Source organism: Nematolebias whitei, chromosome 12, assembly GCF_014905685.2.
Source record: "Nematolebias whitei isolate Nwh7 chromosome 12, NemWhi1, whole genome shotgun sequence".
In the NCBI taxonomy this organism is placed as follows: Eukaryota; Metazoa; Chordata; class Actinopteri; order Cyprinodontiformes; family Rivulidae; genus Nematolebias; species Nematolebias whitei.
In genome coordinates, this window is record NC_056509.1 from 49,220,180 (window position 1) to 49,232,727 (window position 12,548).

Consider the following 12,548-nt stretch of genomic DNA (forward strand, 5'->3'; position numbering starts at 1 on the left):
TCTTCATCGGGTCAAGTGGTCTTCATCAGGTCATTTGGTCTTCATCAGGTCAGGCGGTCTTCATTGGGTCAGGTAATCTTCATCGGGTCAAGCACTGCATGCTAAGGATTATTGTGCTGCACTTTTCTTAGACCTGTCTAAAGATTCTGACACTGTGGATCAGAACATCTTGTGTCATAAACTCTCAGAAATCAGTTTCTCAGAACACACCATTGGTTGGTTCTCTAACTATCTCTCAGATCAGAGGCAATGTGTTTAACATAGTGGCACTTCCTCAAGTTATTTAACAGTCAATAATGGTGTACCACAAGGCTCAGTCTTAGGACCCACCCTCTTTACAATCTACATAGGTAATGTAGGTCAGAGCATCCCTGATTCATTGTCTAGATAAAACAGTTACTAAGGCTGTCCAGCTTTTGCAATCTTCTTTTGACATCATCCATTCTGATTTGTTTCGCCTCAAACTTGTCCTAAATGCCGACAAAACCAAAGGGATGCTTTTTTCAAACAGGAAGTTGGTCCCAGCAGTTCTTCCTCCGATCTCATCCTCAAATGGTGTCCCCATTGAGTTTGTTGATTCCTATAAATATTTGTGTATCTTGGTCGACTCACATCTCTCTTTTAAGCTCCATGTGGAAAACTTGTTAAAGAAACTGGAAGTTAAACTGGGTTTCTTTTTCAGAAACAGATCCTGTCTAACCCTGAATGTTAGGAAACACCTTGTATCTGTGACTTTCCTTCCCTCCATTGATTACAGTGACATTATTTACATGAACGCTCCTACAAGAACCCTGCAGATGTTGGATGCTGCAGATGTTGGATGCTGCAGATGTTGGATGCTGCAGATGTTGGATGCTGTCTATCATGGTGCACTAAGATTCATAACTGGCTGTGATTATCGTACCCACCACTGCACCCAGTATCCACTGGTTAACTGGTCACCATTAACTTCACACAGACTCTCTCACTGGTACATCTTCATCTTTAAATCACTTCCTGGTCTGCTGCCTTCATACATCTCCTCCTACATGTCTCTGTGTGAGTGCAGCTACAGCGTGCGCTCTCAGGACATCATTACCTGCAGTGTTCCCTCAGTGAGGACTGAACTAGACAAAAGGACCTTCTCCTACTCCGCTCCTGTTTCCTGGAATATCTTGTAAAATCATCTGAAGCTCTCGACCTTTGACCTCTCTAAGTGTCTTTAAGAACCTGTTGGACTCCTGGCAGGGACCAATGCTGACATGTTCCTGTTTTTAGTTTTCTACGTTTGTCTTGGAATCTAGCTGTTTTGTTACTTTTTTGCATCTTATTTGTAAAAAAATCTGTATGCTTTTTAATAACTGTTTATTGTTGTTGCTGTTGTCCATTGTTGTCATCTTTCTTTGTTGAAATCAGGTCTCTCTTGTAAATGAGTCCTCGAGGCTCAATGGGATTTACTTGTCTAAATAAAGGTTGAATGAATGAATGAAAAAATCATCCCATAAGATGTTCATCATGCAGTCTTTATCAGGTCAGATGGTCTTCATCGGGTCAGTTCAGGCGGTCATCATTCAGTCAGGTGGTCTTCTTCAGGACAGGAGGCACCAGGCGGTCTTCCGCCAGGTCTTGTGGTCATCATTGAGCCAAGTTATCGTCATTGGGTCAGGTGGTCTTGGGGTCAGGCGGTCGTCATCAGGTCACACAGTCTTCATTTGGCTAGGTGGTCTTCATCGGGTCAAGTGGTCGTCCAGTGGTCTTCACTGAGTCAGGCGGTCAGGTCAGGTGGTCTTCATAGGGTCATGTGGTCACCCAGCAGGTCACTAAACATCTGTATCTCTACACAGTAATAAAGTCCATCTTGTTGCTATGGAAACGTGCGAGGAAGACCTCCCTACAGCAAAGTCATAAAGACGACATGTCTTCAGTTTGCATTTCTCCTCAGCCCACAGATGAATTTAACGTTTGTTTCTGAGCCGGGCTGCCTGGTGGTCGTCATGCAGTCTTCATCGGGTCAGGTGGTTTTCATCAGCTGAGCCGGGCTGCCTGTACCGAGCAGTGCTCACAGAGATCTGAGTCCTGACAGAATACAACGAAAAGAAGAACGTTTGTAAGTCCAATCCATGTGAGCTGTCACCTGCTGTGTTTCCATCTTCTCACCTTCAGGGCTCCGGAGGTCTTCAGTCTCCAGAGTGTCCGCTGATCTGGTAAGACTGATGAGATCTGATCCAGGACCAGTCTGAACCCTGCAGCCTTCCTCTGGACTCACCTTTTCTGATCTTTTCCAGCAGCAGCGAACATCAGTTTGAAAACACGATTCCAGCCAAGGTGACCCCCAGAGAAGGTTCGTTCGGTTTTACTTTCACTGCTTTTACAAACATTTTTCAAACGTTTTGTCCAGAGTTGCTTTAAGGGGGGGGGGGGGGGGGGTCAAATCCCTCAGAGATGGGAGACACTGATGTAGGGCTGCAACTAATGATTATTTCAATAATCGATTCATCGGCCGATTATTTTTTCAATAAATCGATGAATCGGCAAAAAACAACAACGTTTAAATTTCCACCCCTTTATTCCAAAATTGAACATTTATAATAATAATGCATTTTATTTGTCAGCACCTTTCAAAACACCCAAGGACACTTCACAGCACTAAAAACACAATACTAAACAATATAAAATAACTATTAAAAAATACTAAACCAAAAAGAAGAAAAAAAGACTGACATTTGACTGACATAGCAATTCACACAAAAAACAGGTTGCTATTTGACTATTCTGTTAGTAAAATATTGAATTATAAAAAATAAAAGTCAAATAGCTTAAAAAAATTAATGTACACAAAAATATATACAAATGTATCTTTATACCTGCACAGTATGTAGCTACTTTGTAAAATGTGTCCTTGAGGGAAGAGTGTAACCTGGATTAAAAGTGTGGATTATTGTAACCTGGATTAAAAGTGTGGATTATTGTAACCTGGATTGAAAGTGTGGATTATTGTAACCTGGATTAAAAGTGTGGATTATTGTAACCTGGATTAAAAGTGTGGATTATTGTAGTGAAGCCTTCGTCTTCAACCATGGACAGAGGCCTCATGTCAGTGACGATCATGTTCAGGATGTTTCAGTGAAGACAGCTGCTGCTGTGGTGTCCATGATGTCTGTCCATCATGAAGGATGTTGTTGTTGTTTTCTGGAATGAGACAGTAAATATGTTTTATAGTATAATTTACAGCAACTCAAGAAATGCCTTGTTTCACTTACAGTGTTAGGTTTACATGCGCAGAATTCTTTGACCGGATTGAAATGTTTTCAGATTAAATAATTCAAATGTATTGTTTACACGGGCACAATCTGTTCATGATGAGTGTTTACATGCAGCAGGCTTTGTTCTGAACAGCAGTACTGACATGCGCAGAGTGGTAAACTCTCCTTAAAAAAACCACAGAAGAAGAAGTTCTACTTCCAGTTTACTTCCGGGGTGAACGTAAACAAAGCTGAGCACCAAAATGGACCTGCGACAGGTTTAAATGATGGTGGAGACGTTGCTGCACTCCCTGACTGAGCTGCAGGTGATACAGATCATTTTGAGCTCTTTCAGAGTTTCTAGTAGAAATGTTGTCGCTCACCGACCAGTTTTGCTCCTCTGACATACTAATATTATTAGCATTAGCCAGGCGGAAATGGCAAAGTGGCACATGCACAGTCAGGTCAGTTTTTCACCATCAGATAAAAACGAACAGATCAAGCGTTTACATGCGCACCCATCGGGTTATGAATCGGCGTAAACCACCCGTTTCGTTCTGATCACAAATTATATCGGATCGCGCCAAATACACAAAAAATAACCCCAACGGAGAGTTTACATGACTCACTTTTATTCCGACCGGCCATTTGATCCGGTTACTTATGTCCATGTATGCTCCACGCTGGTTTGTCGTCATTATCTGCATCGTTTTTATGTCTATATTCTGATTTACCTCATTTTGTATTTTGCTTTGTGTGTTACCTGTTGTTCTGTCTGTACAGCTCTTTGGTTGGTCTTGTAGCTGTTTTAAGTGCTTTATAAATAAAGTGGTATGGTATGGTAAACATACCTACTGTTAGGTTCAGGCAAAAGTAGCTAAAAGAGCAATTAAACACACACACACACACACACACACACACACACACACACATATAAAATACTTAATTACACACATTTGAGTAGATGTAATAAATTACTTTAATTCCTGTTTAAATGCAATTCATCCTGCCATACCTGCAGTGTCTTCAGACTTTGCCAGCAAATTAAAAGTTGAAGCTTAATCATTAAATTATTATCTTTGTGTTAGATTTATTTATAAATCACATTTAAACACTGCTTGTACCAATTAAATAAAATAAAAAGTAACACACGTTCTCTATCACCGTCATTAATCAGATAAACAAACAAACAAACAAACAAACAGCTTCATCTACCAGAGAGACTGACGTTATGTTTTGTCTCTTGAAACAGAACAAAGTGTTAAATTGTAGAGACTCACCTGCAACACATGAAGAGTTGTATCAGCTGCAGCTCCTTCCTCCTCCTCGTGACTCCCACATGTTTACGTTTATCTCCGTGGTTCTCCCGTGTCGTGTTGTCACTTTTCAAAGCTGCACGTTTCTCATTTTTATCTTTGTGAAGAGCTCCCACTCTTTGGAGGACTTGGGTCAAACAGTTTTTGCTGTGTTGGTCATTTGTAAAATTTACTTATTTTCCTTTGAAAACACTCTGCCTCCTCCCCCCTCGCTCTGCTCAACTCGCGCTGCAGAGTTTTTTTTTTTTCAAACTTTATTCAGTCAGTCAGCGTTGACAATGAACTGCAGGTGAACAAAACGGCTCCGCAGCGCCGTGAAAAATGCATAATAGCGCAAAACAACGAATCGATAATGAAATTCGTTGCCAACGCTTTTAATCATTGATTTTTATCAATTTTATCGATTCATTGTTGCAGCCCTACATTGGTATTCTACTTGTTCTGCCTTAAACTAAGCCCAGTGTCGTTCTCAGATGTGTCTCTGGGAGTTCTGACCCGTCGCTTCCTAGATTTGTTCCTGAAGGCACCAAGCGACTCACTGGACCTCCGACACGCCACCACGAGCTTGAGAACTCGGCGGCGGCGACTCTATGACATCACCAACGTGCTGCAAGGCATCGATCTGATCGACAAGCAGTCGGCTAACAGAGTGAAGTGGATGTGAGTCGACGGGTCATTCGAGTAAAAAGCAGAACTCTTGTGTTTGAATGTTTCTATGGCTGAATAACACAACAGATGAAACTTTCATTCATGGTTCCTAAAACTATTTTTCATTTTGAGTCGACTTGAAAAGTAAGATGGCACAGCCACTTTAACATTTAGTCACTTGGTTTACTTTTTTTTTGTTGCTACATTTAGCTAATAGTTAGCCTTTTGCTTTGTTTAGCTTTTAGCAGGCTTTGTTCTCATTTTTGGTTTTAGTTGGTGTAGAATGGTTTACCTGTGGTTTCTAGAGTTTCCAGCACCAGAATGGGAGGAAGACCGTTCAGTTCTCAGGCTCCTCTCTTGTGGAACCAACTTCCAGTTTCTGTCTGTGAGGCTGACACATGGTCCAGTTTGAAGACTTTCCTTTTTGATAAATCCTATAGTTAGGGTCAGCTTGGGTTTCCTGAGCTGTCCCTTAGTTCTGCTGCTATAGGCTTAGACTGCTGGAGGACACACTGACCCCATTTCCTTAAATTCATTGTTAAAATTGAATCTCCTGATGCTGCTCAATAATCCAGGTAGAAAAATGTAAAAAAATTAAGTCTGGTCCTCTGGACGTTCAACAAACACAAAATTTACTCTCAGTGATTTTGTAGTCATTAATCTAAACTCAAAGGTTATTAAAAAATGGTCGGACACAACTGGATTTTGAGGAAGTACTACTACCGTAATTCTCAGCCTAACGCACCTGTGTTTAAGCCGCACATATTAAATATAAGATAAATCATAATTTTGTACATAAATAAAACGCCCCGGCTGTTACGCTGCGGGTCCAGCTGTATCTGTGCTGCACTTGTTGTACAAGAATCAGGCACTTGATGGCGCTCACTGACTATGGCTTGCTTTCACCAGAGTCCAGGTGATGATCCCACGTGAACATGAAGTTTCAGTGTTAACAGCTTTACACCTTCAAAATGAACAAAATACATATCGACCAGTAAGCATAACCACTGGACATAAAATTTCAATTCATTCAGCTTATTTATAAAGCACCAAATCACAACCAAGTTGTCTCAGGGACTTTACAGGAACATTCACATAAAAGCCAGTTAGTAAAGTTCTCTATCTAAGGAATCCAGCAGACAAGTTGAATCTTGGCTTCGTTGCAGTCTCCCATCCTGAGCAAGCACAGTGGAGACAGTGGAAAGAAAAACTTCCTTTAACAGGAAGAAACCTCCAGCAGAACCAGCTCAGGACAAGAGAACATCTGCTTTGACCGTCTGGTTGAGAGGACAGGAAGGAGAGACAGACGAACACAGAATGGTAGGTCCAGGTATAGGTCCAGGTCCAGATATAGGTCCAGGTCCAGATGTAGGTCCAGGTCCAGATATAGGTCCAGGTACAGATATAGGTCAAGGTCCAGATGTAGGTCCAGGTCCAGATACAAGTCCAGGTCCAGATATAAGTCCAGGTACAGATATAGGTCAAGGTCCAGATGTAGGTCCAGGTCCAGATATAAGTCCAGGTCCAGATATAGGTCCAGGTACAGATATAGGTCCAGGTGTACCTGAAAGACAAACACATGTTAAGGATAGAAAAAATAATTACAAATACAAAACAGGTTGAGCAGAGTAAGTAAAGACAGTAGTAGAGTGAAAATTGTGGTCAGTTTGTCCTCCAGCAGTCTAAGCCTATAGCAGCAGAACTAAGGGACAGCTCAGGAAACCCAAGCTGACCCTAACTATAGGATTTATCAAAAAGGAAAGTCTTAATCCCAGTCTTAAACTGGACAATGTGTCAGCCTCACGGACAGAAACTGGAAGTTGGTTCCACAAGAGAGGAGCCTGAGAACTGAAAGATCTGCCTTCCATTCTGCTTCTGGAAACTCTAGGAACCACGAGTAAACCTGCAGTCTGAGAGTGAAGTGCTCTGTTAGTAAAATATGGAACAATAAGGTCTGTAATATAAGATGGAGCTAGGTTGTTGAGAGCTTTGTAGGTTAGAAGTAAGATTTTGAATTCTATTCTGGATTTGACAGGGAGCCAATGGAGAGAAGCTAAAACTGGAGAGACATGATCTCTCCCAGTAACTCCAGTTAAGACTCTGGCAGCAGCATTTTGGATCAACTGAAGACGTTTTAAAGAAGTATTTAACACCCAGATAATAAACCATTGCAATAGTCCAGTCTAGACGTGACAAATGCATGGACCAGTTTTTCTGCATCATCTTTAGATCAGATGTTTCTAATGTTAGTGATATTACGCAGGTGGAAGAAGGAGGTTCTAGTAACGTTTTTAATGTGGGGGATAAAAGACATGTCCTGATCAAAAATAACACCAAGATTTTTAACATTAGAGCTGGAGGACAGATTAATGCATCTAAGGAGGAAGAAAGACTGAAACATTCATTCCTAAGGTGCTCAGGTCCAAAAACCAAAACCTCAGTCTTGTCTGTTCAACAGGAGAAAATTAAGGGTCATCAGGTTTTTATGTCTTTAAGACATGCTTGTAGTCTAAGTAGCTGATTGGATTCATTGGGTTTAATGGACAAATATAATTGTGTGTCATCAGCATAACAATGAAATTTATCCCATGTTGTTTAATAACTTTACCTAATGGAAGCATATATAAAGTAAAGAGTATTGCTCCAAGCACTGAGCCCTGAGGAACTCCATGACTAACTTTGGTGTATGATGAAGATTCATTATTTATATCAGATAGATATGATTTAAACCATTTTAGAGCTGTTCCTGAAATCCCAACATCATATTCAAGCCTCTGTAGTAAAATATTGTGATCAACTGGATCAAATGCAGCACTGAGGTCTAACAGGACCAGTAGAGACACAAGTCCATTGTCTGAGGCCATGAGAATATCATTAGTGACTTTTACTAGTGCTGTTTCTGTGCTATGATGAGCTCTAAACCCTGACTGAAACTCTTCAAACAGATTATTTCTTTGTAGATGTTCACGCAACTGACCTGCAACTAGTTTCTCTAGAATTTTTGAGATGAAAGTTAGATCAGATATAGGTCTATAGTTGGCCAGGATTTCTGAATCAAGATCAGACTTCTTAAGTAAAGGTTTAATTACAGCAACCTTAAAGCTCTGTGGTACATAACCATCCATTAAAGACAAATTAAGTAGATCCAAAATGTGGACATTAATTAGTGGAAATACCTCTTTAAACAGTCTGGTTGGGATGGGATCTAGCAGGCATGTGGATGGTTTGGATGAGGTTATTATTTTTGACAATTCAGAGCTCAACAGGACAAAAACTGTCCAAACATAAATCAGGCTCTAGTGAAATTTTTAAAGTTGTCTCATTTGACAGGGGACTAGAGATAGTAGAAGGAAGGATGGTTTGAATTTTCTCTCTAATTGAAATAATTTTATTTATAAAGAATCTCATGAGTTCATCACTACTTATAGTTGTAGGGATACATGGTTCAACAGAAATGGGACTTTTAATTAGTCTAGCAGTAGTACTAAACTGAAACCTAGGGTTATTTTTATTCTCCTCTATTAAAGATGAGTAATATAAAGTTCTAGCTTTACGGAGAGCTTTTTTATACGTTAGCAGACTATCTTTCCAAGTTAAATAAAATTCTTCAACATTAGAAGAGCGCCATTTTCTCTCCTGGTTTCTAGATGCTGCTTTAAAGTAAGTGTTCTATGAAATTATCTTAAACAAAAATACAGGTTCAGGGAAAGGTCGGAGCAATGAATGAAAACTCACGGGCTGGTTCTGCTAGGATAATAAGTGTCATTTATTAAACTGCCACAGATACAGCGAAGCAAAGCACAAGCACATTCAGTACAAATCGAACATTGATGTAAATCCCCTCACCGTGACACCGACTGGGGAGCCATTTCAGTCCAAGTAGAAAGGTAACATCAATTGGCTGGGCATCGGATCAGGATCCACAGCAGACTCCAACTCTAATTCTGAGTGTCACACTTTAATACTCTCTGCATTACATGGGAACGTCTCCCAGCAACATGCCCACCTGGACTCAAAGTCTGTGAAAAACCCTTGAGATAGCGTGAGAAGCTTAAAAAACTCTAGCTAACGAGGGAGCGTGAGAAGCTAGGGTGAGCAAAACCTCCAGATAGCGTACAAGAGGAGGCGGGCCGGGCCTCCCCCTCAGGCCTTTGGGTTACTCACAACAACATGCAAAAAAACCCACTTTATATCACAGGTTAAAATAGTCAGAAAAACGACATTTTATCAAACTCTCAACTCATTCCACCCTTTGGTTTTCTGACTAATTTTGAAAATTGTTCCCTTCAAAATCAAAATCTTCAGGATATTGCCTGCCAACCCATTCTTGGACTGATTCACACATAAAATCTAAAAATTCCAAACGGGAATTAAAACCCTGAAAAGAATGATTAATTACATTGCCACTAACATGATAGTTCAATATCATGATATCCTCTGGGACTTTAGGGTCAATTGTCATGGTGGTTTTTCTTGTCCCTAACCAATGGTCCTCTATTATTAATACTATTTTCATTATAAAGCAGTGTTACAAATCAAACTAGTTATTCTTCTTTTCACTCCTCCAACATAGAAACAAGTGCCCAGGTTACATAATGTTCATATGGTAATACATAATATCAAAACAAGCAAAGGAGATACTGCATATATTTTGCGCCGTAGATGACATTCCTGTGAATATATCCCACCAATGGTGAGCCGACACTTGCTCTATTAGCTTAGCCACATGTAAAACCTTTCCTTGAGCAATGCAGGTGGACACTGTTAGATCAGACACGTTTGACTTATGTGATTCAATCATTCGTTTCAGCTCTGTAGACCCATTCAATGCACATTTGAAACGGCCTAGGGAGACTCGCCAGGGTACGTGCAAAGTTTGCCATTGTACCTCTGTTAGTCGAGTGGTGGAACTATAATTGATAAGTCTGGTTGTTCCAAGTCCACAGTTGTACACCATACACACATCCAGAGAAAGGCACCTTAGGTAATTGAGGATGACTTTTTATGTCATGAGTCCAATCACACAATACCTCGTCTTTGGTTAAACATGGGTTAACATGACCTGTTTGCAGAATACATACCACTCCTTTATCAGCCGCCCCGCATAATTTCACGTAACACATGATACTTGCACGCTGTAGTTGCATTGCTCACAAGATACTGAACCCAATAACCTTCACACATATATTCAGTACACTTTGTCGATTCAGGTTTTATAGCTACCCAATATGTACTAGAAATGTTTCACAGCTTCCTCCACTCGTGGTGATTGGATGTGGTCACCACCCTCTGGAAACGCTCCTTCTGCAGCTGTGCATGGAAAAATTGCAAGGTACACAGGATCCAGTTTAAAGCTTCAGTTATGTTGGAGAGCACTTCTTCTGTGCTCCCCCACATCTTCAACTGCCAGTGTATTTCTTTTAGCAGTATTTTGGCCGTTTCTTCTTGAGTCATGACTACTGAGGGCATCCAGACTCCAATTTGGGTAACTGCCAACGAAGCATGTTTCCTCCTCCTTTGCTTGATTGGCAGTAAAGTCAAACTTTGTTCCTTTTTTTTTCTTCCTTCATCTGGTTTACATGTACCGTTCTTATACATGTTACACAGTGGGGTTTCCACATAAATTCTAATCTGACATCCCTTAGGTATCACTGGTTGTTGTAGCGTGCCCGACACTTGTACATAGGACAGTCAGTTGTGCCCTATCAGGCAGCTTTTTGTGTTTCAAACATGTGAAGTTACTTTGCACTCTGATCTTGCTTGCATTTTTTTCAACCAAACGTGAACACCTGATCCTCCTCCAAGACACGTCCTGGTGTTGCTGATGAGACGTTGACCATCAGGACCATGGCGCCTCCGACAAGGCACGTGATGCCCAAACAGCCTGCACTCCCATCTGACGGGCACCTGCCACCAGCTTCTCCCATGTTGACTCCTGGGCGGCCCCGACCGTCCAGTCAGCAAAGATCAAGGAAACATCAAGCTGTAGAGGCAAAAAGTACTGCTTACAGATAGAGGAAGAATCATTAGTTTTCTCTTATATAACATTTGTTTACAGATACATGCACCCATTTTTCTTCTCCTGCCTTTAGGATATTGCAGACCCAGACCAATTTTTATAACTTGAATTTGACCTGAAATCAATGTCACTGGCTCTAGAGTCCTCAGATCTATTCCAGCAGATCCAGGAGTTGCTCTGACAGGCAGCTCTGCTCTGTCATCAATTTTCCACATTCTGATTGGTTCTTTTTTCTGGAGTATCATAAACCGTGATCATTCGATTTAGAGGAGTGGTGCCTGGTGCAATGGGTCTGTTGTTCAATTGAAACACAGCCTGCAACAAATTTACTTTCCAGTTAGTCAAATCATGTTTGTCATTTAATTTTCTCAGCATTCCTTTTAACAGTCCATTCATTCTCTCAATCAGCCCAGCAGCTTGTGGATGATAAGGAATGTGATAAATCCATTCAACATGTTTTTCAGCTGACCGGTCTTTCACTTGTTTTCCAGTAAAATGGGTCCCATTATCTGTTCGTATCTGAAGGGGAACCCCATAAAATGATTCCATCACACTAAGACATTTTAAAGTAGATGTCTGATTTGCATTTTTACAAGGATGAGTCACCAACACAAGGGTCCCTCACTGCGGGTCCCTCACTGCGGGTCCCTCACTGCGGGGACCCGCAGCAGTTTAGACTTTTAAAATCTGTTGATGGGAGTGGATTTTTTCAGTGTCCCACGCTGTCAGAACCCACTGGCAAACTTCTTGAGCTGTTTCCTTCTATGACAGCCACATCGATAGCTTTTAATTTGAAAGCTGCATCATAAGAAATCCTCCGTGTTTTTGACAAAGTTTGTTCCGTGCACGAGTTGTAAACTACAGAAACTGATCTGAAGTATTTACTGTATTTTTATTTTTTTTTTACCTTGGCTTGCTGTAAACAGGAAGCCTCGTTAGTGCACGTGTATCTTGGAGGATGGGTCCATGACAGTAGCTCACTGGTCATTCAGGTTAGACTTCTGGTCACATGATGACAGAGTGGGTGGAGTTATGGTGGTGAATTTGAAACCATGATGGGCGTTCACCCTGTGTTGCAGATGCCAGACCCCATGAGGAGTGGGGTGCTGGGACACATGAGCGCCCAGCTCTGTCAAAGGAAAATCATTGTCAGTGACGGGAAGTCTTTCAAAATAAAATAAAAAATATAAACTTTGAAAAAAGTACATAAATAACACACTCCTGCATATAAACTGCGGGGTACCAAGTGTGAGACAAAAGTAGCGGCTTGTACACTGACAGTTACAGTAAGTTATTAATCTGATGCTATAGGTCAGAACCAGGTGAAGGGTGTGATGATGATGA

At 41.0% G+C, this 12,548-nt stretch overlaps 1 protein-coding gene across 1 annotated transcript in view; it reads left to right on the forward strand.

Moving 5' to 3' along the window:
• Positions 1-12,548, forward strand: part of e2f6 (E2F transcription factor 6) — a 27,027-nt gene that overhangs the window by 6,516 nt on the left and 7,963 nt on the right. Inside the window, exons 3-5 of the mRNA XM_037685236.1 lie at positions 2,143-2,183; positions 2,268-2,320; positions 5,011-5,197. Coding sequence (XP_037541164.1) covers positions 2,143-2,183; positions 2,268-2,320; positions 5,011-5,197 — 281 coding nt within the window. The remainder of the gene's footprint in view (positions 1-2,142; positions 2,184-2,267; positions 2,321-5,010; positions 5,198-12,548) is intronic.